Source organism: Entelurus aequoreus, linkage group LG03 (assembly GCF_033978785.1).
Source record: "Entelurus aequoreus isolate RoL-2023_Sb linkage group LG03, RoL_Eaeq_v1.1, whole genome shotgun sequence".
In the NCBI taxonomy this organism is placed as follows: Eukaryota; Metazoa; Chordata; class Actinopteri; order Syngnathiformes; family Syngnathidae; genus Entelurus; species Entelurus aequoreus.
In genome coordinates, this window is record NC_084733.1 from 79773794 (window position 1) to 79798867 (window position 25074).

Sequence of the window (25074 nt, forward strand, 5' to 3'; positions counted from 1 at the left end):
CACTTAACAGTGTAATGTCAGTGTAAACTTTACGTAAACTTGTAGTGCTAGTGTAAACTTTACGTAAACTTGTAATACTAGTGTAAACTTTACTTAACAGTGTAATGTCAGTGTAAACTTTACGTAAACTTGTAATACTAGTGTAAACTTTACTTAACAGTGTAATGTCCGTGTAAACTTTACTTAACAGTGTAATGCCAGTGTAAACTTTACGTAAACTTGTAATACTAGTGTAAACTTTACTTAACAGTGTAATGTCGGTGTAAACTTTACTTAACAGTGTAATGCCAGTGTAAACTTTACGTAAACTTGTAATACTAGTGTAAACTTTACTTAACAGTGTAATGTCGGTGTAAACTTTACTTAACAGTGTAATGCCAGTGTAAACTTTACGTAAACTTGTAATGCTCGTGTAAACTTTACTCAACAGTGTAATGTCAGTGTAAACTTTACGTAAACTTGTAATACTAGTGTAAACTTTACTTAACAGTGTAATGTCAGTGTAAAATTTAGTGTAAACTTTACTTAACAGTGTAATGCCAGTGTAAACTTTACGTGAACTTGTAATGCTCGTGTAAACTTTACTTAACAGTGTAATGTCAGTGTAAACTTTACGTAAACTTGTAATACTAGTGTAAACTTTACGTGAACTTGTAATGCTCGTGTAAACTTTACTTAACAGTGTAATGTCAGTGTAAACTTTACGTAAACTTGTAATGCTCGTGTAAACTTTACTTAGCAGTGTAATGTCAGTGTAAACTTTACGTAAACTTGTAATGCTCGTGTAAACTTTACTTAACAGTGTAAAGTCAGTGTAAACTTTACGTAAACTTGTAATGCTGGTGTAAACTTTACTTAACAGTGTAAAGTCAGTGTAAACTTAATGCAAACTTGTAATGCTTGTGTAAAGTTTACTTAACAGTGTAATGTGAGTGTAAACTTTACGTAAACTTGCAATGCTGGTGTGAACTTTACTTAACAGTGTAAAGTCAGTGTAAACTTTACGTAAACTTGTAATGCTCGTGTAAACTTTACTTAACAGTGTAATGTGAGTGTAAACTTTACGTAGACCATGTAATGCTAGTGTGAACTTTGCTTAACAGTGTAAAGTTTACTTAACAATGTAATGTGAGTGTAAACTTTACGTAAAACTTGTAATGCTAGTGTAAACTTTACTTAGTGCAATGTTAGTGTAAACTTTACGAAAAACTTATAATGCTAGTGTAAACTTTACTTAACAGTGCAAAGTGAGTTTAAACTTTACGTAAAAAATGTTAGTTGACACGCCTGAACTTTACGATGTAACATTTACATTGCAAAGTTGTGTAAATTTCACTTAACATCGTAAGATTACTGTAAACTCTACTAGACAGTGTAATGTAAGTGTCAACTTTACGTAAAAGTGTAATGTTTGTGTAAACGGTGTAAGGTTAGTGTAAAGTTCACTTAGCAGTGTAATGGGAGTGTAAACGTTACTTAACAGCGTAAGGTCCGTGTAACATTCACATATTTTGTGTGTAAAGTTGACATATTAACTTTACATTGTAAACCTAAACATATTAAGTTGACGTGTGTAAACTTTACATAGTAACTTTACGTTGTAAACCTGGCCATATTAAGTTGATGTGTGTAAACTTTGCAGTGTAAATTGAGTGTATTTGACTTTACGCTGTAAAGTTAATATGTGTAAACCGTAAAAGTTGAAGTGTGAAACAAAAGGAGCAGAAAGAAGCTGAGCTCGTTTGATCCAGCTTACAATAAAATAAGTAAATGGATATAGTGTGCGCATTACCTCCTAAAGGCCTTAGTGGCCACATGCGTGGACAGCACCTTTTAGCTCTTATTTCCAAAATTGTGTACACTACTGAATTGGGGTCTTATGGCCGCTTATGTGGACACTTATACTGCCATCTGGTGGTGTCAGAAGAGTATAACATACAATGGAATTTGGGGGGAAAAAGTGTAAAAATAAGAATTAGCATGTCACTAAACATGAAGTACACATTTGTTACTTATGGACTAAGCACATCATATCAAAAGATGATTCTTAGTTTTTATTCTAATTAGGGTCCAATAAGCCTAAATAGCAAAGAGAAATTAAAACAAGCATGTAAACAAACAGCTTGGGCCTTAAGAGGTTAATGAACAAAAAAAGGTGTAAAAAAACAAACCATACATAAACCAAAATGTATACAAACTCCAACACCAACCATTTCAACTCATTCAGATCATTCAAGTTTTTTACCATTTTCAAAAAAATTCCAGCTTTTCCCAAAATTCCCAATTTTGGGGGAAATTCCCATTGAACTCAATGGGACATTCAAAGTTCCACAATTCCCACATTTTTCACCTGATTCAAACTGTTCCAACTTCAAAATATTCAGCCTGTTTGGGAATTGTGTGTTCTACTTCAACAATCCTAAAAAAATTTCCAGGGTTTCAGTTCAACGTCAGCATCGGAGCGTTCACACGCAATTCCTTCAGGAATTGCTTCATCTAGTTCAACTTTAACTTCAACTTCTTTGTCTTCTCCAGATTTTGGCGCGCTCTACCTTCCACATTTTTCACCCGATTCAAACCGTTCCAACTTCAAACTGTTCAACCTACTCGGGAATCGCAGGCTTTCCCATGACAAATTCCCAAAAAATCCCAGATTTCCAGGTTTTACGGGACATTTTTCCCATTCAAAATGAATTGGCCATCTTTTAAACTTCCACCATTTCCACATTTTTCAACCGATTCAAATCATTCCACCTTCAACACATTCCACCATCCTGGAAATTTAAACTAGTTTTTTTCCAAGTTAAAAAAAATTCCAGGATTTCTCAGAATTCCAGGTTTTCCTAAGCCCTATTCCTTCCCTTTTTTCAGGCGACTACCCCGTCCACATTTTTCAACCCACTTCAACCGTTCCACTGTCAAAACATTCCTCTTAATCGGGACAGAAAACTGAGTTGTTTTTTGAACTGGAAAAATTCCCGGTTTTCTCGAAATTCCAGGAATTCCGTAATACCATTTCTCAATTCAACATGTTACTGCTTCAACATTTCTCGACCAATTTGAAAAATTCCAACACTAACCATTTCAGATCATTCAAGTTTTTTGGACCATTTTCCCCAAAATTCCCCGCTTTTTCCGAAATTCCCAATATTTTTTGGAAAATCCCATTGGGACATTCTTCAAAGTGGGTTCCCTTCCACATTTTTCACCCGATTCAAACCGTTCCAACTTCAAACTGTTCCACCTACTCGGGAATCGCGGGCTTTCCCATGACAAATTCCCAAAAAATCCCAGATTTCCCAGAATTCCAGGTTTTCCGGGACATTTTTCCCAATCAAAATTAATTGGCCATCTTTTAAACTTCCACCATTTCCACATTTTTCAACCGATTCAAACCATTCCACCTTCAACACATTCCACCATGCTGGAAATTTAAACTAGCTTTTTTCCAAGTTCAAAAAAATTCCAGGATTTCTCAGAATTCCAGGTTTTCCTAAGCCCTATTCTTTCCCTTTTTTCAGGCGACTACCCCGTCCACATTTTTCAACCCACTTCAACCGTTCCACTGTCAAAACATTCCTCTTAATCGGGACAGAAAACAGAGTTGTTTTTTGAACTGGAAAAATTCCCGGTTTTCTCGAAATTCCAGGAATTCCGTAATACCATTTCTCAATTCAACATGTTACTTCTTCAACATTTTTCGACCAATTTGAAAAATTCCAACACCAACCATTTCAGATCATTCAAGTTTTTTTTACCATTTTCCAAAAAATTCCCCGCTTTTTCCGAAATTCCCAATATTTTTTTGGAAAATCCCATTGGGACATTCTTCAAAGTGGGTTCACTTCCACATTTTTCACCCGATTCAAACCGTTCCAACTTCAAACTGTTCCACCTACTCGGGAATCGCGGGCTTTCCCATGACAAATTCCCAAAAAATCCCAGATTTCCCAGAATTCCAGGTTTTCCGGGACATTTTTCCCAATCAAAATTAATTGGCCATCTTTTAAACTTCCACCATTTCCACATTTTTCAACCGATTCAAACCATTCCACCTTCAACACATTCCACCATGCTGGAAATTTAAACTAGCTTTTTTCCAAGTTCAAAAAAATTCCAGGATTTCTCAGAATTCCAGGTTTTCCTAAGCCCTATTCTTTCCCTTTTTTCAGGCGACTACCCCGTCCACATTTTTCAACCCACTTCAACCGTTCCACTGTCAAAACATTCCTCTTAATCGGGACAGAAAACAGAGTTGTTTTTTGAACTGGAAAAATTCCCGGTTTTCTCGAAATTCCAGGAATTCCGTAATACCATTTCTCAATTCAACATGTTACTTCTTCAACATTTTTCGACCAATTTGAAAAATTCCAACACCAACCATTTCAGATCATTCAAGTTTTTTTTACCATTTTCCAAAAAATTCCCCGCTTTTTCCGAAATTCCCAATATTTTTTTGGAAAATCCCATTGGGACATTCTTCAAAGTGGGTTCACTTCCACATTTTTCACCCGATTCAAACCGTTCCAACTTCAAACTGTTCCACCTACTCGGGAATCGCGGGCTTTCCCATGACAAATTCCCAAAAAATCCCAGATTTCCCAGAATTCCAGGTTTTCCGGGACATTTTTCCCAATCAAAATTAATTGGCCATCTTTTAAACTTCCACCATTTCCACATTTTTCAACCGATTCAAACCATTCCACCTTCAACACATTCCACCATGCTGGAAATTTAAACTAGCTTTTTTCCAAGTTCAAAAAAATTCCAGGATTTCTCAGAATTCCAGGTTTTCCTAAGCCCTATTCTTTCCCTTTTTTCAGGCGACTACCCCGTCCACATTTTTCAACCCACTTCAACCGTTCCACTGTCAAAACATTCCTCTTAATCGGGACAGAAAACAGAGTTGTTTTTTGAACTGGAAAAATTCCCGGTTTTCTCGAAATTCCAGGAATTCCGTAATACCATTTCTCAATTCAACATGTTACTTCTTCAACATTTTTCGACCAATTTGAAAAATTCCAACACCAACCATTTCAGATCATTCAAGTTTTTTTTACCATTTTCCAAAAAATTCCCCGCTTTTTCCGAAATTCCCAATATTTTTTTGGAAAATCCCATTGGGACATTCTTCAAAGTGGGTTCACTTCCACATTTTTCACCCGATTCAAACCGTTCCAACTTCAAACTGTTCCACCTACTCGGGAATCGCGGGCTTTCCCATGACAAATTCCCAAAAAATCCCAGATTTCCCAGAATTCCAGGTTTTCCGGGACATTTTTCCCAATCAAAATTAATTGGCCATCTTTTAAACTTCCACCATTTCCACATTTTTCAACCGATTCAAACCATTCCACCTTCAACACATTCCACCATGCTGGAAATTTAAACTAGCTTTTTTCCAAGTTCAAAAAAATTCCAGGATTTCTCAGAATTCCAGGTTTTCCTAAGCCCTATTCTTTCCCTTTTTTCAGGCGACTACCCCGTCCACATTTTTCAACCCACTTCAACCGTTCCACTGTCAAAACATTCCTCTTAATCGGGACAGAAAACAGAGTTGTTTTTTGAACTGGAAAAATTCCCGGTTTTCTCGAAATTCCAGGAATTCCGTAATACCATTTCTCAATTCAACATGTTACTTCTTCAACATTTTTCGACCAATTTGAAAAATTCCAACACCAACCATTTCAGATCATTCAAGTTTTTTTTACCATTTTCCAAAAAATTCCCCGCTTTTTCCGAAATTCCCAATATTTTTTTGGAAAATCCCATTGGGACATTCTTCAAAGTGGGTTCACTTCCACATTTTTCACCCGATTCAAACCGTTCCAACTTCAAACTGTTCCACCTACTCGGGAATCGCGGGCTTTCCCATGACAAATTCCCAAAAAATCCCAGATTTCCCAGAATTCCAGGTTTTCCGGGACATTTTTCCCAATCAAAATTAATTGGCCATCTTTTAAACTTCCACCATTTCCACATTTTTCAACCGATTCAAACCATTCCACCTTCAACACATTCCACCATGCTGGAAATTTAAACTAGCTTTTTTCCAAGTTCAAAAAAATTCCAGGATTTCTCAGAATTCCAGGTTTTCCTAAGCCCTATTCTTTCCCTTTTTTCAGGCGACTACCCCGTCCACATTTTTCAACCCACTTCAACCGTTCCACTGTCAAAACATTCCTCTTAATCGGGACAGAAAACAGAGTTGTTTTTTGAACTGGAAAAATTCCCGGTTTTCTCGAAATTCCAGGAATTCCGTAATACCATTTCTCAATTCAACATGTTACTTCTTCAACATTTTTCGACCAATTTGAAAAATTCCAACACCAACCATTTCAGATCATTCAAGTTTTTTTTACCATTTTCCAAAAAATTCCCCGCTTTTTCCGAAATTCCCAATATTTTTTTGGAAAATCCCATTGGGACATTCTTCAAAGTGGGTTCACTTCCACATTTTTCACCCGATTCAAACCGTTCCAACTTCAAACTGTTCCACCTACTCGGGAATCGCGGGCTTTCCCATGACAAATTCCCCAAAAATCCCAGATTTCCCAGAATTCCAGGTTTTCCGGGACATTTTTCCCAATCAAAATTAATTGGCCATCTTTTAAACTTCCACCATTTCCACATTTTTCAACCGATTCAAACCATTCCACCTTCAACACATTCCACCATCCTGGAAATTTAAACTAGCTTTTTTCCAAGTTCAAAAAAATTCCAGTATTTCTCAGAATTCCAGGTTTTCCTAAGCCCTATTCTTTCCCTTTTTTCAGGCGACTACCCCGTCCACATTTTTCAACCCACTTCAACCGTTCCACTGTCAAAACATTCCTCTTAATCGGGACAAAAAACAGAGTTGTTTTTTGAACTGGAAAAATTCCCGGTTTTCTCGAAATTCCAGGAATTCCGTAATACCATTTCTCAATTCAACATGTTACTGCTTCAACATTTCTCGACCAATTTGAAAAATTCCCACACCAACCATTTCAGATCATTCAAGGTTTTTTTTTTACCATTTTCCAAAAAATTCCAGTTTTTCCTGAAATTCCCAATATTTTTGGGAAAATCCCATTGGGACATTCTTCAAAGTGGGTTCCCTTCCACATTTTTCACCCGATTCAAACCGTTCCAACTTTAAACTGTTCAACATACTCGGGAATCGCGGGCTTTCCCGTGACAAATTCCCCAAAAATCCCAGATTTCCCAGAATTCCAGGTTTTCTGGGACATTTTTCCTATTCAAAATGAATTGGCCATCTTTTAAACTTCCACCATTTCCACATTTTTCAACAGATTCAAACCATTCCACCTTCAACACATTCCACCATGCTGGAAATTTAAACTAGCTTTTTTCCAAGTTAAAAAAAATTCCAGGATTTCTCAGAATTCCAGGTTTTCCTAAGCCCTATTCCTTCCCTTTTTTCAGGCGACTACCCCGTCCACATTTTTCAACCCACTTCAACCGTTCCACTGTCAAAACATTCCTCTTAATCGGGACAAAAAACAGAGTTGTTTTTTGAACTGGAAAAATTCCCGGTTTTCTCGAAATTCCAGGAATTCCGTAATACCATTTCTCAATTCAACATGTTACTGCTTCAACATTTCTCGACCAATTTGAAAAATTCCAACACCAACCATTTCAGATCATTCAAGTTTTTTGGACCATTTTCCCAAAAATTCCCCGCTTTTTCCGAAATTCCCAATATTTTTTGGAAAATCCCATTGGGACATTCTTCAAAGTGGGTTCCCTTCCACATTTTTCACCCGATTCAAACCGTTCCAACTTCAAACTGTTCCACCTACTCGGGAATCGCGGGCTTTCCCATGACAAATTCCCCAAAAATCCCAGCTTTCCCAGAATTCCAGGTTTTCCGGGACATTTTTCCCAATCAAAATTAATTGGCCATCTTTTAAACTTCCACCATTTCCACATTTTTCAACCGATTCAAACCATTCCACCTTCAACACATTCCACCATCCTGGAAATTTAAACTAGCTTTTTTCCAAGTTAAAAAAAATTCCAGGATTTCTCAGAATTCCAGGTTTTCCTAAGCCCTATTCCTTCCCTTTTTTCAGGCGACTACCCCGTCCACATTTTTCAACCCACTTCAACCGTTCCACTGTCAAAACATTCCTCTTAATCGGGACAGAAAACAGAGTTGTTTTTTGAACTGGAAAAATTCCCGGTTTTCTCGAAATTCCAGGAATTCCGTAATACCATTTCTCAATTCAACATGTTACTTCTTCAACATTTCTCGACCAATTTGAAAAATTCCAACACCAACCATTTCAGATCATTCAAGTTTTTTTTTTACCATTTTCCAAAAAATTCCCCGCTTTTTCCGAAATTCCCAATATTTTTTGGAAAATCCCATTGGGACATTCTTCAAAGTGGGTTCACTTCCACATTTTTCACCCGATTCAAACCGTTCCAACTTCAAACTGTTCCACCTACTCGGGAATCGCGGGCTTTCCCATGACGAATTCCCAAAAAATCCCAGATTTCCCAGAATTACAGGTTTTCCGGGACATTTTTCCCAATCAAAATTAATTGGCCATCTTTTAAACTTCCACCATTTCCACATTTTTCAACCGATTCAAACCATTCCACCTTCATCACATTCCACCATCCTGGAAATTTAAACTAGCTTTTTTCCAAGTTAAAAAAAATTCCAGGATTTCTCAGAATTCCAGGTTTTCCTAAGCCCTATTCTTTCCCTTTTTTCAGGCGACTACCCCGTCCACATTTTTCAACCCACTTCAACCGTTCCACTGTCAAAACATTCCTCTTAATCGGGACAAAAAACAGAGTTGTTTTTTGAACTGGAAAAATTCCCGGTTTTCTCGAAATTCCAGGAATTCCGTAATACCATTTCTCAATTCAACATGTTACTGCTTCAACATTTTTCGACCAATTTGAAAAATTCCAACACCAACCATTTCAGATCATTCATGTTTTTTTTTTACCATTTTCCAAAAAATTCCTGTTTTTCCCGAAATTCCCAATATTTTTTGGAAAATCCCATTGGGACATTCTTCAATGTTCCACAATTCCCACATTTTTCTAATAGATAAATAAGATAAATTGATTAAATGAATAAAAATATTAAAAACTATAAATGAATGAGTGAATAATAAAATGGGAACACAACATGAATGTGAGATAAATAATAAATAAGAGTATGATGAAGAGAAAAGAAAAGTAAAAGACTATATGAATTAGAATAATAACAATTAATAAATGATCAAATTAAAAATGTAGGAGAACCAAAATGGACCAAGTTTCTTCATTTTGACGTGCATGCTAATGTCATGTGTTGCTGAGGCGGAGCGGCATCTGCTGGCAAAAGAAGCGTCACCTACTTGTCGATGCCGTAGAACCAGGCGATGGCCAGGTTCTCCAGGATGACCACGATGAGCAGCGGCAGCGTGGCCGAGTAGTCGTCAAACATGGTGACAAAGTAGTTCCCCGAGCGCTGCACGAACATCAGGCCGATGGAGAAGGCCAGCACGCAGCATCCCACTGCGGTCATGTGACGGTCATGTGACAAAAGTGTGACGAGTAAGCACACCCGGCTCGCGGCCCTCACCTGTCAGGAGCTCCTTGCGCACTTTGAAGGTGTCCACCAGCGGCGTGAGGATGCCCTCGATGGTGCCGAACATGCTGCCCAGGCCCAGGTTGACCAGCATGAGGAAGAACATGACCGACCAGAAGGGCGAGGCGGGGAAGTGGGTCATGGCCTCCGTGAAGGCGATGAAGGCCAGACCTGTACCCTGGACCGTCTGGGGCAGGGGGGGCAGAGGGAGGCTACTATTGTTAGAATAATGATGTATATATTATCACACAACTCTTATGCTTAAGGGCCGTTGCTATAGTTATTATCAATTGTGCTGAAGTGGTATTTTTCTTTGTCTGTGCAAAGCTGGCAATCCAAAAGATTGCAAGCCAGTCTCGTATCAGTGTCTGTGTCCAGGAACAGCCTGCTGACTGCCAAGGCCGAACATCGAGTACCGTGACGCAGACAGAGCAGAGACAAGGCGATATCACCAGCGTCAACACATTTGCATTTCTTGTATAATCATATATTTTGTCTAACTGGAGTTGTCGAGATTACCCCCTTCCCTCAGCGACAGCTTCAGTGATGTAACCGGGACCTCCCAAATAAATAGAGGAAGCACGTAGGCTGGACTTTTAGAACGTAGTTTGGATCTGTAACTACAACACAGCCCAAAAACACGTCTCTCCTCAATTGAGCAAAATTTAACTCTGTCTCGGCATGATTCCTTGCTTCTCGTCTGTTTAATAGATGTCATCAGTGTTTGAACCTGACAACTATGGGATTTTATACAGTTTATTTTGTTGTTGTTGTAATTGTTGCAAAAATCCCTGAATTTGCAGTTTTACGTCAGCATGCAGACGGTTCGAAAGCGGTACAAAGGTGGTACGCCGTGAAAAAAATGACCTAAATAACCTAGCGTGCTAATGTTAGCAAGCTAGCATGCTAAAGTTAACAAAAGTCACATACCAAGTTATATGGCTCTGGGGTAAACGGTTGCAAAAACTCGCAAAAAAGAGAGTTAGTTTAGCAAAAAAAGAAGTTAGCATGCTAACATTACATGCCAGCTTTTTTTTTTACATGCGTACTCCTTTGAAATCACACAACTTTCCGCATGCTGACAGGTAGCATGTTCCACGTATCGGGTATAATAAGCATATTAATAGCAACAAACAAAGTTAGCGTGCTAGTTTTTTTTTTTTTTAAAGCTAATTGTGGATGCGTACGCCTAACATTAGCATTCTGTTAGCATGATTCAAGTGCCGAGTTTGATTAGCAAAAAAAAAGTTAGCATGCTAACATTAACGTGCCAGCTTTTTTAAAGCTAATTTTACATGCCTACTCCTTTATAATCACATAAATTTCAGCATGCTAACAGTTAGCATGAGTCACATATCAGGTAGCATCACATAGCATGCTTTTACCATGATTCAAGTACCAAATTTGATTCGCAAAAAAAAGTTAGCATGCTAACATTAACGTGCCAGCTTTTTTAAAGCTAATTTTACATGCCTACTCCTTTAAAATCACGTAAATTTTAGCATGCTAACAGTTAGCATGAGTCACATATCAGGTAGCATCACAAAGCATGCTGTTAGCATAATTCAGATACCGTGTTTGATTAGCAAAAAAAGTTAGCATGCTAACATTAACATGCCAGCTTTTTTTTAAAGCAAATTTTACATGCCTACTCCTTTAAAATCACATAAATTTCAGCATGCTAACAGTTAGCATGTGTTAGAATAATTGTAGCTTAAGTTATCACAAAACTTCGTGTTTCAATGGGTTCCCGGCGAGAGGACAAAAGCTGTCTTTGAACCTACTAAGAAGGCTTGTAAAACTCCACTGTGTAGGGGGGAAGCAACATGAAGGTGTTCTGTTTCTTTCACGTATTGTAATCAACCGAAAGATATTGTCTTGACCCAAGAACAACAAAAGAGGAGAGGAAGCAGGACCAGACTCCCCTCAAGGCGACCTTTTCTGTGAACTGTTTTACGACCTTTTCTGTGAACTGTTTTACAACTTTTTCTTTTGAACTGTTTTATAATCAAAGGCGATGGCTGTTTACGACCCACGTCCCTTAGAAACAGCTGTTGCCATGTAATCAGGGAAAGTCCAAATAAAAGAGGGGGCGTACAATCTTTCGCCAGAGCGTGGTGGAACTGTACAAAGAGTACAGTCCAGATGTTTCTCCTCCAATTGAGCCAAATAGAATTCTGTCTGTTTAATTCTTTGCTTCTTGTCTTGTTTAATAGATGTCATCAGTGTTTGAACCTGACAGCATGAGTCACATATCGGGTATAATAAGCAATTTAGCAACAACAACTACATTTAGCATGCTAGCTTGTTTAGCTAATTATGGATGCGTACCTCTCAGAGTCATATAACTTGGTAATTGTCGCAATCGAACATTAGCATGCTGTTAGCGTGATTCAAGTACCAAATTTGATTTGCAAAAAAAAAAGATACCATTTAACATTAACATGCCAGCTTTTTTTGAGCTAATTTTACATGCCTACTCCTTTAAAATCCCATAACTTTCAGCATGCTAACAGTTAGCATGAGTCACATATCAGGTATAATAAGCAATTTAGCAACAACAACTACATTTAGCATGCTAGCTTGTTCAGCTAATTGTGGATGCGTATGCCTCAGAGTCATATAACTTGGTAATTGTCGCATTCTAACATTAACATGCTGTTAGCATGATTCAAGTACCAAATTTGATTAGCAAAAAAAAGATAGCATGCTAGCATTAACATGCTAGCTTTTTTTTCAGCTAATGTTACATGCATACTCCTTTAAAATCACATACATTTCAGCATGTTAACAGTTAGCATGATTCATGTATCAGGTATAATAAGCAAATTAACAACAACAACAAACAAAGTTAGCATGCTAGCTTTTTTAGCTAATTGTGGATGCGTACGCCTCAGATTCATACAACTTGGTAATTGTCACATTCGAACTGGTAACGTTGTGTGGAGAATGCATGTATGTTTAAGAGTTCTTTCTTTATTCATAGTCATGTTTATCGCAGCTAGTATTTTTCATGTATACTCTGTATACCAGTTTCTTTGTCTGCAGAGGTCTGTGTAGTGTTTTAGGCATTGGAATGTGACAAAGATGCATCCCCCTCCTTATCTTATCAGTGTTGGGGAAGGGGGAGGGGTCTAACATTCCTTTTGAATGTTAGACCATCCCGAGATGACGGTATGACTGTATTGATGTGGGCTGGTCTCCTAAAGCTTTAGTAAAACTTGATAATATTCCTATTCTGTCTTGATGGTCCTTCTTACTCAGCATATATGTCAACGAAAGAACTTGGAATTGACCAGTGACTCTAATTCCCTGAGAGGTAGCCTGGTCAGACGCAACAATTGTTATGTTCTTGATGTCCAAGAAGATTGTGTACCTTGTTGAGCTCGCCCTCGATGCTGCAGGAGTCCAGTCCCAGTTTGGGGAAGTGGTCCTGGTTGACGTTCCTGATGATGTTTATCATCATCTGGTAGTCGGCGGTGCTGACGCCGCTGCTGTGACTGAGGTTGATGTGGCCGGGGATCAGACTTTCCTCCACGCCGTTTCCCAGCAGGTCCACCATCTTTCTGCTGTTCCTGGAACAGAAGGTAAAGCGTCGACACGCCGGGCCCCAAAAATGTCCGCCAAAAACGCGCGCACTCACAGCGCCACACATTTCCGGATCATGATGTTGGCCTTGAAGCCCAGCACGGCGAAGACCACCAGGGTGGCCAGCACGGAGGTGAAGAAGTTGATGAAGGAGACCAGCACGGCGTCGAAGTGGCAGTTGTTGTCGCGCTTGTTGTAGCTGGAGAAGGCGATGACGCCGCCGAAGCCCAGGCCCAGCGCGAAGAAGACCTGCGTGGCCGCCTCACGCCACACTTTGGCCTCCAGCATGATCTCCAGCTGGAAAACACACATGCTGACGTGAAGGATGGCGGCCTCTGTTGGCACATTTAATAACTACATCTCTTGCTATAAAAGGAGAGAGTCCTTTTAAATGTTGGACTTGTCCTGTATTAATAATTAAAATGATTATCAATACTACTCTGGCATCAAAATTAATTTAGATTATTATTAATTATTTTATTTTTTATCATTATTAACATTTTGTTGCATAGCCATTTATTTCAGACCCAAAGTGATCGATAACAACAAAAAAGCAAATAAAAGCAGTAATATGGAAATGGCAAAAAAAAGGAGCAGCGGCCTCTGCTGGCACATTTAATAACTACATTACTCTTGCTATTAAAGGATAAAGTTATTTTCAATGTTGGACTTGTCCTGCATTAATAATTACAATTATTGTGAAGTGAAGTGAAGTGAATTACATTTATATAGCGCTTTTTCTCAAGTGACTCAAAGCGCTTTTACATAGTGAAACCCAATATCTAAGTTACATTCAAACCAGTGTGGGCGGCACTGGGAGCAGGTGGGTAAAGTGTCTTGCCCAAGGACACAACGGCAGTGACTAGGATGGCGGAAGCGGGGATCGAACCTGCAACCCTCAAGTTGCTGGCACGGCCACTCTACCAACCGAGCTATACCGCCCCATTGTAAATAATACTCTGGCATAGAAATTAATTTAGATTATTATTAATTATTTTATTTTTAATTATGAATATTATTACATTTATTTATTTTCACAAATATCTGTTTTTGTTGTATAGCCATTTAGTTCAGACATAACAATAACAAAGCAAAAAAAGCAATTACCGGTAAATGGAAATAAAATAAAAGTAACAGCGGCCTCTGCTGGCACATTTAATAACTACATCACTCTTGCTATTAAAGGAGAAAGTTATTTTAAATGTTGGACTTGTCAATCAATCAATCAATCAATCAATGTTTATTTATATAGCCCTAAATCACTAGTGTCTCAAAGGGCTGTACAAGCCACAACGACATCCTCGGTGTCGAGTGGGTCTGATATAATATTGTGAAAGTCCAACACATCAGCGAAAGTCCAGTCCATGGTGGGGCCAGCGGGAACCATCCCGAGTGGAGACGGGTCAGCAGCGTAGAGATGTCCCCATCTGATGGACAGGCTAGCGGTCCACCCCGGAGCAGAGTAGAAAAGAAAAGAAAAGAAACGGCAGATCAACTGGTCTAAAAAGGGAGTCTATTTAAAGGCTAGAGTATACAAATGAGTTTTAAGATGAGACTTAAATGCTTCTACTGAGGTAGCATCTCTAACTTTTACCGGGAGGGCATTCCATAGTATTGGAGCCCGAATAGAAAACGCTCTATAGCCCGCAGACTTTTTTTGGGCTCTGGGAATCACTAATAAGCCGGAGTTCTTTGAACGCAGATTTCTTGCCGGGACATATGGTACAATACAATCGTCAAGATAGGCAGGAGCTTGACCGTGTAGTATTTTATACGTAAGTAGTAAAACCTTAAAGTCGCATCTTAGGTGCACAGGAAGCCAGTGCAAGTGAGCCAGTATAGGCGTAATATGATCAAACTTTCTTGTTTTTGTCAAAAGTCTAGCAGCCGCATTTTGTACCATCTGTAATCTTTTAATGCTAGACATAGGGAGGCCCGAAAATAATACGTTACAGTAATCGAGACGAGATGTAACGAACGCATGGGTAATGATCTCAGCATCGCTTGTGGACAAAATGGAACGAATTTTAGCGATATTACGGAGATGAAAGAAGGCCGTTTTAGTAACACTCTTAATGTGTGACTCAAACGAGAGAGTTGGGTCGAAGATAATACCCAGATTCTTTACCGAGTCGCCTTGTTTAATTGTTTGGTTGTCAAATGTTAAGGTGGTATTATTAAATAGATGTTGGTGTTGAGCAGGACCGATAATCAGCATTTCCGTTTTCTTAGCGTTGAGTTGCAAAAAGTTAGCGGACATCCATTGTTTAATTTCATTAAGACACGCCTCCAGCTGACTACAATCCGGCGTGTTGGTCAGCTTTAGGGGCATGTAGAGTTGGGTGTCATCAGCATAACAGTGAAAGCTAACACCGTATTTGCGTATAATGTCACCTAGCGGCAGCATGTAAATACTAAAGAGTGCAGGGCCAAGAACTGAACCCTGGGGAACTCCGCACGTTACCTTAACATAGTCCGAGGTCACATTGTTATGGGAGACACACTGCATCCTGTCAGTAAGATAAGAGTTAAACCAAGACAAGGCTAAGTCTGACATCCCAATACGCGTTTTGATCCTGCATTAATAATTACAATTATTATCAATAATACTCTGGCATAGAAATTAATTTAAATTATTATTAATTATTTTATTTTTAATTATGAATATTATTACATTTATTTATTTTCACAAATATATTTTTGTTGTATAGCCATTTAGTTCAGACATAATAATAAAGCAAAAAAAGCAATTAAATGGAAATAAAATAAAAGGAACAGCGGCCTCTGCTGGCACATTTAAAAACCACATCCCTTGCTATTAAAGGAGAAAGTCCTTTTAAATGTTGAACTAGTCCTGTATTAATAATTAAAATTATTATCAATACTACTCTCGCATCAAAATTAATTTAGATTATTATTAATTATTTAATTTTTAATCATTATTTATATTTTGTTGCATAGCCATTCATTTCAGACCCAAAGTGATCAATATCAACAACAATAACAAAGCAAATAAAAGCAGTGAAATGGAAATAAAATAAAAGGAACAGCGGCCTCTGCTGGCACATTTAATAACTACATCACTCTTGCTATTAAAGGAGAAAGTTATTTTAAATGTTGGACTTGTCCTGTATTGATAATTCAGCCTATTCGGGAATCGCAGGCTTTCCCCTGACAAATTCCAAAAAATCCCAGATTTCCCAGAATTCCTGGTTTTCCGGGACATTTTTCCCCGTTCAAAATGAATTGGCCATTTTTCAAACTTCCACCATTTCCAAATTTTTCAACCGATTCAAACCATTCCACCTTCAACACATTCCACCATCCTGGAAATTTAAACTAGCTTTTTTCCAAGTTCTAAAAAATTCCAGGATTTTCCAGAATTCCTGGTTTTCCTAAACTCTATTTCCACCCTTTTTTCTGGGGACTATTCCTTCCACAATTTTCAACGCATTTCAACCGTTCCACTGTCAAAACATTTCTCTTAATCAGGACAAAAAAACTAAGTTGTTATTTGAACTGGAAAAATTCCCGGTTTTCTCGAAATTCCAGAAATTCCGTAATACCATTTCTCAATTAAACATTTTACTACTTCCACATTTCTCGACCGATTTGAAAAATTCCAACACCAACCATTTCAACTCATTCAGATCATTCAAGTTTTTTACAATTTTCTAAAAAAAATTCTGCTTTTCCCGAAAATTCCCCATTTTTTGGGGAAATTCCCATTGAAATCAATGGGACATTCTTTAAAGTTCCACAATTCCCAAATTTTTCATCGGATTCAAACGGTGCCAACTTAAAAATATTCAGCCTCTTTTGGGAATTGTGTGTTCTACTTCAACAATTCGAAAAAAAATTCCAGGATTTCAGTTCAACATCAGAGCATTCACACGCAATTCCTTCAGGAATTGCTTCATCGAGTTCAACTTTAACTTAACTTCTTCTTCTTCTCCAGATTTACCTTCCAAATTTTTCACCCAATTCAAACCGTTCCAACTTCAAACTGTTCAGACAATTCGGGAATCACGGGCTTTCCCTTGACAGATTCCAAAAAATCCCAGATTTCCCGGAATTCCAGGTTTTCCGGGACATTTTTCCCATTCAAAATTAATTGGCCATCTTTTAAGCTTCCACCATTTCCAAATTGTTGAACCGATTCAAATCATTCCACCTTCAACACATTCCACCATCCTGGAAATTTAAAGTAGCTTTTTTCCAAGTTCAAAAAAATTCCAGGATTTTCCAGAATTCCTGGTTTTCTTAAACCCTTTTTTCTGAGGACTATTCCTTCCACAATTGTCAACGCATTTCAACCGTTCCACTGTCAAAACATTCCTCTTCATCAGGACAAAAAACAAAGTTGTTTTTTGAACTGGAAAAATTCCCGGTTTTCCTGAAATTCCAGGAATTCCGTAATACCATTTCTCAATTCAACATGTTACTGCTTCCACATTTCTCGACCGATTTGAAAAATTCCAACACCAACCATTTCAACTCATTCAAGTTTTTTACCATTTTCAAAAAAATTCCCGCTTTCCCCGAAATTCCCAATTTTGGGGGGAAATTCCCATTGAAATCAATGGGACATTCTTCAAAGTTCCACAATTCCCACATTTTTCTTCTGATTCAAACTGTTCCAACTTCAAAATATTCAGCCTGTTTGGGAATTGTATGCTCTACTTCAACAATTCTAAAAAAATTCCAGGATTTCAGTTCAACTTCAACATATTTTACAATCCTGGAAATTTAAACTACCTTTTATCCAAGTTCAAAAAAATTCCAGGTTTTCTCAGAATTCCAGGTTTTCCTTAGCCCTATTTCCTCCCTTTTTTCTGGTGACTACTCCTTCCACATTTTTCAACCCACTTTAACCATTCCACCGTCAAAAGATTCCTCTTAATCAGGACAAAAAACAAAGTTGTTTTTTGAACTGGAAAAATTCCTGGTTTTTCCGAAATTCCAGGAATTCCATAATACCATTTCTCAATTCAACATGTTACTGCTTCAACATTTCTCGACCAATTTGAAAAATTCCAACACCAACCACCACCACCAACCAGATCATTCAAGTTTTTTACCATTTTCAAAAAAATTCCCGCTTTTCCCGAAATTCCCAATTTTGGGGGGAAATTCCCATTGAAATCAATGGGACATTCTTCAAAGTTCCACAATTCCCACATTTTTCACCTGATTCAAACTGTTCCAACTTAAAAATATTCAGCCTGTTTGGGAATTGTGTGCTCTACTTCAACAATTCTAAAAAAAAATTCCAGGATTTCAGTTCAACTTCAGTTCACACGCAATTCCTTCAGGAATTGCCTCATCTAGTTTTAATTAATTTAGTCTATTTATGTTTCAAAATGCTTAATTTAGGCCAACAATATGTGGAATATGCTATAAAAAAAAAAACAATACGCAATCTATATATATTTGTTTTGCTCGAAAAATCACAATAATAATCTAAAAGAGAGTAATTGTACTATTTTCTATTCGCGTTGATAAATGCATTCTTTTGATTCGCCTAAAATCTGCTGCGAACACAAGAGAGCGCCAGAGAGGGACACAGAGGTCGTTCAAAGCATGAAGCAAGAGTCTGCTTTGTTACATAATATCCAACATCCAGTTGCCATGGCGACCGTGGCTCCTGCACAGGACTCGGAGACGTTGACATTTTTTATTTTATTGATTTCCTCCCTCACAGACGAAAAGATTGTATCTATGATGGACAATTTTTTTTCTAGGTGAGCTGTTAGAAAATGTTTGAAGGATTTGAGACGCGGAAGAAAGGCGACACGAAGATGGCGGCCGTACCTTTGGCGTGAACATGTGGCGGATGCCGTCCATGGAGCCCTCCAGGAGCAGCGAGCGGACCAGGAAGCAAATCAACACCACGTACGGGAACAAGGAGCTGAAGTACATCACCTGCCAGCAAACACAGCAATGTGAAGGATTAATAACATTTCGTCAAAAATAGTAGGATTTAATACCAAGAAATGGAATTAAAACAAAACAAAATATAATACAATTCAATTAAATCAAATCAAATATAACTGAAATCGATCAAATAAAATACAACACAATTAAATTACAACAAATTAAATATAATATATGATAAAATTACAGAAAAATTAATATAGTATGATAAAGTTAATATAGTAAAATAAAACCATAATAACGTATTAAAATAAAATTGATTAAAACAAGATTTAACAAAATACTATAGAATAAAATATAATAAACATTAATGACATGAAATTAAATTGTATATAATATAATAAAATAAAAACATTTATTAAAATATAGTGAAATACAATGTACTATAATATAATATAATATAAAAGGGACAAGCGGTAGAAAATGGATGGATGGATGGATAATAAATTAATACAATTAAAGTACATTATTATAATATACAAAATAAAATGTATTAAAATATAATAAAATCCAATTTAATAAAACCAAATTAAATATAATGTGATAAAATAAATTAAATTACATAAAATACGATTAAATAAAATAAAAACATAACATATATTACAATAAAATGTATTAATATAAAACTGGACAAAATACAACATAATAAAATATAATACAAAACATGATTATTATATATCTAGCAATCTATCTAAAACATAATTATTATATATCTATCTATCTATCCATCCATCCATCCATCCATCTATCTTATTTTAATCAATTTTATTTTAAAATGTTATTATGGTTTTATTTTACTATATTAATTTTGTCATACTATATTATATTTTCTGTAATTTTATCATATATCAAATTAATATAGTAAAATAAAACCATAATAACATTTTAAAATAAAATTGATTAAAATAAGATATAATAAAAATTAATGACATGAAATTAAATTGTATGTAATATAATAAAATACAAACATTTATTAGAATATACTGAAATACAATGTACTATAATATAATATAATAAAATAATACAATTAAATTACATTATTATAATATACAAAATAAAATGTATTAAAATATAATAAAATCCAATTTAATAAAACTAAATTAAATATAATATGATCAAATAAGGTGGCGACTTGTCCAGAGTGTACCCCGCCTTCCGCCCGAATGCAGCTGAGATAGGTTCCAGCGACCCCCAGTGACCCCAAAAAGGGACAAGCGGTAGAAAATTAATGGATGGATGGATGGATGATCAAATAAATTAAATTACATAAAATATGATAAAATAAAATAAAAACATAACATATATTACAATAAAATGTATTAAAATAAAACTGAACAAAATACAACATAATAAAATATAATACAAAACATAATTATATATATATATATATATATATATATATATATATATATATATATATATATATATATATATATATATATATATATATATATATATATATATATATATATATATATATATATAAAATAGAATTACATTATTACAAATATAATATAAAAAATATAATATAGAAAATAAAATGTATTAAAATATAATAAAATCAAATTTAATATAAAATAAAAAGTCAAAGAACAAGCTGATCCAGCACTTCTCAATTATTGTTGTATATTATTTTTAGGGGCAGATATTATACGTTTGACTTCTTTCTGCTCCTTTTCGGTCATGCTAAATAATCGTGTTGCCCTTTTTTTTTTTTTTTAATGAATAAATAATAAAACGATCATGAAAGTTTTCTGTTACGCCCCGCTAGAGAGAAAACATTCCATGCTACCTGACTATAAACAGTACCATTTGTCTACAAAACTGTCATAAGTACGCCTCTGGATAAAATTGTCTCCTTACCAACATTAAAGAAAAATATAAGACATATAGGTCAACTTATTGACAAAGAACAACTTCATTAAAATAGTTTTTTTTTTTATGTCTGTAAAGTGCATCAATTTGCCTGAATTATGCTAATGCTGAAAAATAACATTGAATAAACTCAATAAATAATAATAAATTAAAACATTAACTCAGCAATTTAAAAACATTTTTTTTTCTAAATCCAAATGAGGATTAATGGCTGTAATGAGCACGTTTTGAAGCGTGATACTGATAAAGCAGGTTTTTTTTGTATCCAATTTTTGAGGCATGTATCAGTTTTTCATACAAGCCTTTAAAAAGTAAAGCTTCTTCCCACAATATTTGTTATTTCACTTCTGTACTTACTATTTTGTCTTCATTTTTGTTGTCATTTGTTATTTATTTATTAACTATTTGTCTTGAACTCAGGACCTTCGTATTGTGAGGCACATACACTAACCCCTGTGCCACCGTGCTGCCCACGTACTAAACCATTAGCGTGTTTCTATCGTGGTATGGTTCCAAATGAGGTAGTGTGTTGCGTCACCCGCCACAATTTCCCGCCTCTGCAGTCGGAAGTAATGATGGGTTTCGGGCTCACTGACATGCCGCGGTACACTTACTCGAGTCAGAGGGAAACCACAAACGTATAAGAGCTTCCTCTTCTCACGGCAAACGTTATATCATCAGCAAGATGCCACAACTCTGTATACCCGTAAACAATACCGCTGGGCTAAGACGGGTATCACAGTCCTTTTCTAGTGCTACTGTGCTAATGTTTACATGCTGTGAACCTCTCTGGGTTGAATGAAGCTAAGAAGCTAGCATGAAACGATAGCATGCTAATGTTAGCTGTTCATAATGGGAACAGTTAGCATACTTTTAAGATGGCGTCAAGTATCCAAAGAAATGGTTTTAAGTTTAGACAAATACAGTTTTGCTAAAAAAAGCTAGCATAAAACATAAGCATGTTAACATAGAAACAGTGCGCATACTTACGAGATCGCAGCAAGTATCACAATCCATGGTTTTTAGGTTAAAATGAACACAATTAGCTAAAAATACTAGCGTAAAATGTTAGAATTCTAACGTTAGCTTGTTACAATGGGAACATGTAACATACTTGCAAGATGGCGGCAAGTCTCAAAATCCATGAATTCTAGGTTTAAACGATCAAAACAAGATAAAAGTGTTAGCATGAAATGTTAGCATGCTAATGCTAGCATGATAACCTACGAAAAGTTAACATACTTCTAAAATGGTGCCAAGAATCAAAAGCCATGATTTTTAGGTTCAAACTGATAAAATTAGATACATTGCAGCATGCTAACATAGGAGAAGTTAACATACTTCTAAGATGGTTTTACGTATCAAAATGAATGATTTTTAGATTCAAATTAATATAATTAGGTAAAATACTAGCATAAAATGTTAGAATGATAACATTGTAGAAGTTAGCATACTTTAAAAAAAATCAATGATTTTTAGATTCATATGTATAAAGTTGGATAAAATGCAAGCATGCTAACATTAGTATACTAACATAGGGGAAGTTAGCATACGTCTAAGATGTTGTAAAGAATTTATGATTTTTAAATTCAAATGAATATAATTAGGTAAAATACTACCGTAAAATGTTAGCATGATAACATCGGAAAAGTTAGCATACTTTTAAAATGACGCCAAGCATCAAAATCAATGATTTTTAGCTTCAAACGAATAAAGTTGGATAAAATGCAAGCATGCTAACATTAGTATGTTAACATAGGGGAAGTTAGCATACTTCTGAGATGGTGTCAAGTATCAGAATTCATGATTTTTAGATCGAAATTAATATAAATAGGTAAAATACTCGCATAATATTTTAGCATGATAACATCGTAAAAGTTAGCATACGTTTAAAATGACCCCAAGCATCAAAATCAATGATTTTTAGGTTTACACAAATACAATTGGATACAATGCAAATACGCTAACATTAGCATGCTAACATAGAAGAAGTTAGCATACTTCTAAGACGGTGTCAAGAATCAGAATCCATGATTTTTAATTTCAAATGAATATAATTAGGTAAAATACTAGCATAACATGTTGGCATGATAACATCGTAAAAGTTAGCATACTTTTTAAATGACACCAAGCATTAAAATCAATGATTTTTAGGTTTAAACAAACACAATTGGATAAAATGCAAATACGCTAACATTGGCATGCTAACATAGAATACGTTAACATACTTCTAAGACGGGGTCAAGAATCAGAATCGATTATTTTTAAATTCAAATGAATATAATTAGGTAAAATACTAGCACAACATGTTGGCATGATAACATCATATATGTTAGCATACTTTTTAAATGACCCCAAGCATCAAAATCAATAATTTTTAGGTTTAAAAAAATAAAATTGGATAAAATGCAAGCATGCTAACATTAGTATGCTAACATAGGGGAAGTTAGCATACTTTTAAAATGACCCGAAGCATCAAAATCAATGATTTTTAAGTTTAAACAAATACAGTTGGATAAAATGCAAATACGCTAACATTGGCATGCTAACGTAGAAGTTAGCATACTTCTAAGATGGTGTCAAGTATCAGAATCCATGATTTTTAAATTCAAATGAATATAATTATCGTATTTTCCGGACTATAAGTCGCAGTTTTTTTCATAGCTTGGCCGGGGGATGCGACTTATACTCAGGAGCGACTTATGTGTGAAATTATTAACACATTACCGTAAAATATCAACTAATATTATTTAACTCATTCACGTAAGAGACTAGACGTATAAGATTTCATGGGATTTAGCGATTAGGAGTGACAGATTGTTTGGTAAACGTATAGCATGTTATTAAATGACTCTTACCATAATATGTTACGTTAACATACCAGGCACGTTCTCAGTTGGTTATTTATGCCTCATATAACGTACACTTATTCAGCCTGTTGAATTATTTATTTTAAATTGCCTTTCAAATGTCTATTCTTGGTGTTGGGTTTTATCAAATTCATTTCCACAAAAAATGCGACTTATACTCCAGTGCGACTTATATATGTTTTTTTCCTTCTTTATTATGCATTTTCGGCGGGTGCGACTTATACTCCGGAAAATACGGTAGGCAAAATACTAGTATAAAATGTTAGCATGATAACATAGAATAAGTTAGCATACTTCTAAGATGGGGTCAAGAATCAGAATCCATGATTTTTAAATTCAAATGAGTATAATTAGGTAAAATACTAGTATAAAATGTTAGCATGATAACATAGAAGAAGCTAGCATACTTCTAAGCGGGTGTCAAGTATCAAAAGCCATGATTTTTAGGTTTTACCAAATAAAATTACTTAAAGAGCTAGCCTAAAACGTTAGCGTAGCATGTTAACATAGGTTAGCATATTTACAAGATGGTTTAGGTTCAAAAGACTAGACGTAGCTAAAATACTAGCACAAAATGTTAGCATGCTCACGTTTTGTGCTAAATTCTATTTAAATTTTGCATTGACAGGAAATAATTGAATGTTAAAATGTTAGCATGCTTACGTAAAATGGGCGCTAGCTTTCATAATTAGCTAACTGTTTGCTGCGGTCTGGGGAAGTCTGCTGAAGCGTCATGGCGGACAGTCCCAGTCCCGGGTCACGTGGCGTGCCTTTCTTATCTCAACGTTGCCCCCCCAAAAAAACCCCAGCTTCAAATATTTAGCATCACCAAAAAGCCCCCCCTGAAGACCCCCCTTTTTGATTTTTTGGCTTGACAATCAAGCCAAGCTGAAAAAGAGCGCGTATCGCCATGGAAACCTGCTCCTTCCACACCCAGGACATTCCTGAGGGGGGGGTGAAAAACCATTAATATTCTTTTGTGGCGCCTCAGGGGCCCCTCCTCCAAAAACGTGGCGCCCGTTTCTACCAGCTCAGGTCGTGCAGACCCGGCAGGTAGCCCCTGGGCTTTGTGCGGCGGCCATGACACCCACGTCCGAGCGTGTTGGGGGGTAGATAGCGCCGGACAAAGAGCGTGGCTATAGGCGACCGCCTGGCACCACGGTGGAGGGCATCCATCTTGCTTTGTTAGAAGGGGGGGCTCACAGG

The 25074-nt window shown here is 36.3% G+C and overlaps 1 protein-coding gene across 3 annotated transcripts in view; it reads right to left on the minus strand.

Annotated features, from left to right (window-relative positions):
- The window catches only part of slc6a15 (solute carrier family 6 member 15), a 55123-nt gene that overhangs the window by 6348 nt on the left and 23701 nt on the right, over positions 1-25074 (minus strand). For all 3 annotated transcript variants that reach the window (XR_009825386.1, XM_062042863.1, XM_062042862.1), the window contains 5 exons: positions 19001-19111; positions 13242-13483; positions 12975-13173; positions 9593-9785; positions 9366-9525 (listed from right to left, as the gene is read on the minus strand). Coding sequence is in view for 2 of the 3 variants with exons in the window: in XM_062042863.1 (XP_061898847.1) it covers positions 9366-9525; positions 9593-9785; positions 12975-13173; positions 13242-13483; positions 19001-19111 (905 nt within the window). In the remaining variant the exon portion in view is untranslated. The remainder of the gene's footprint in view (positions 1-9365; positions 9526-9592; positions 9786-12974; positions 13174-13241; positions 13484-19000; positions 19112-25074) is intronic.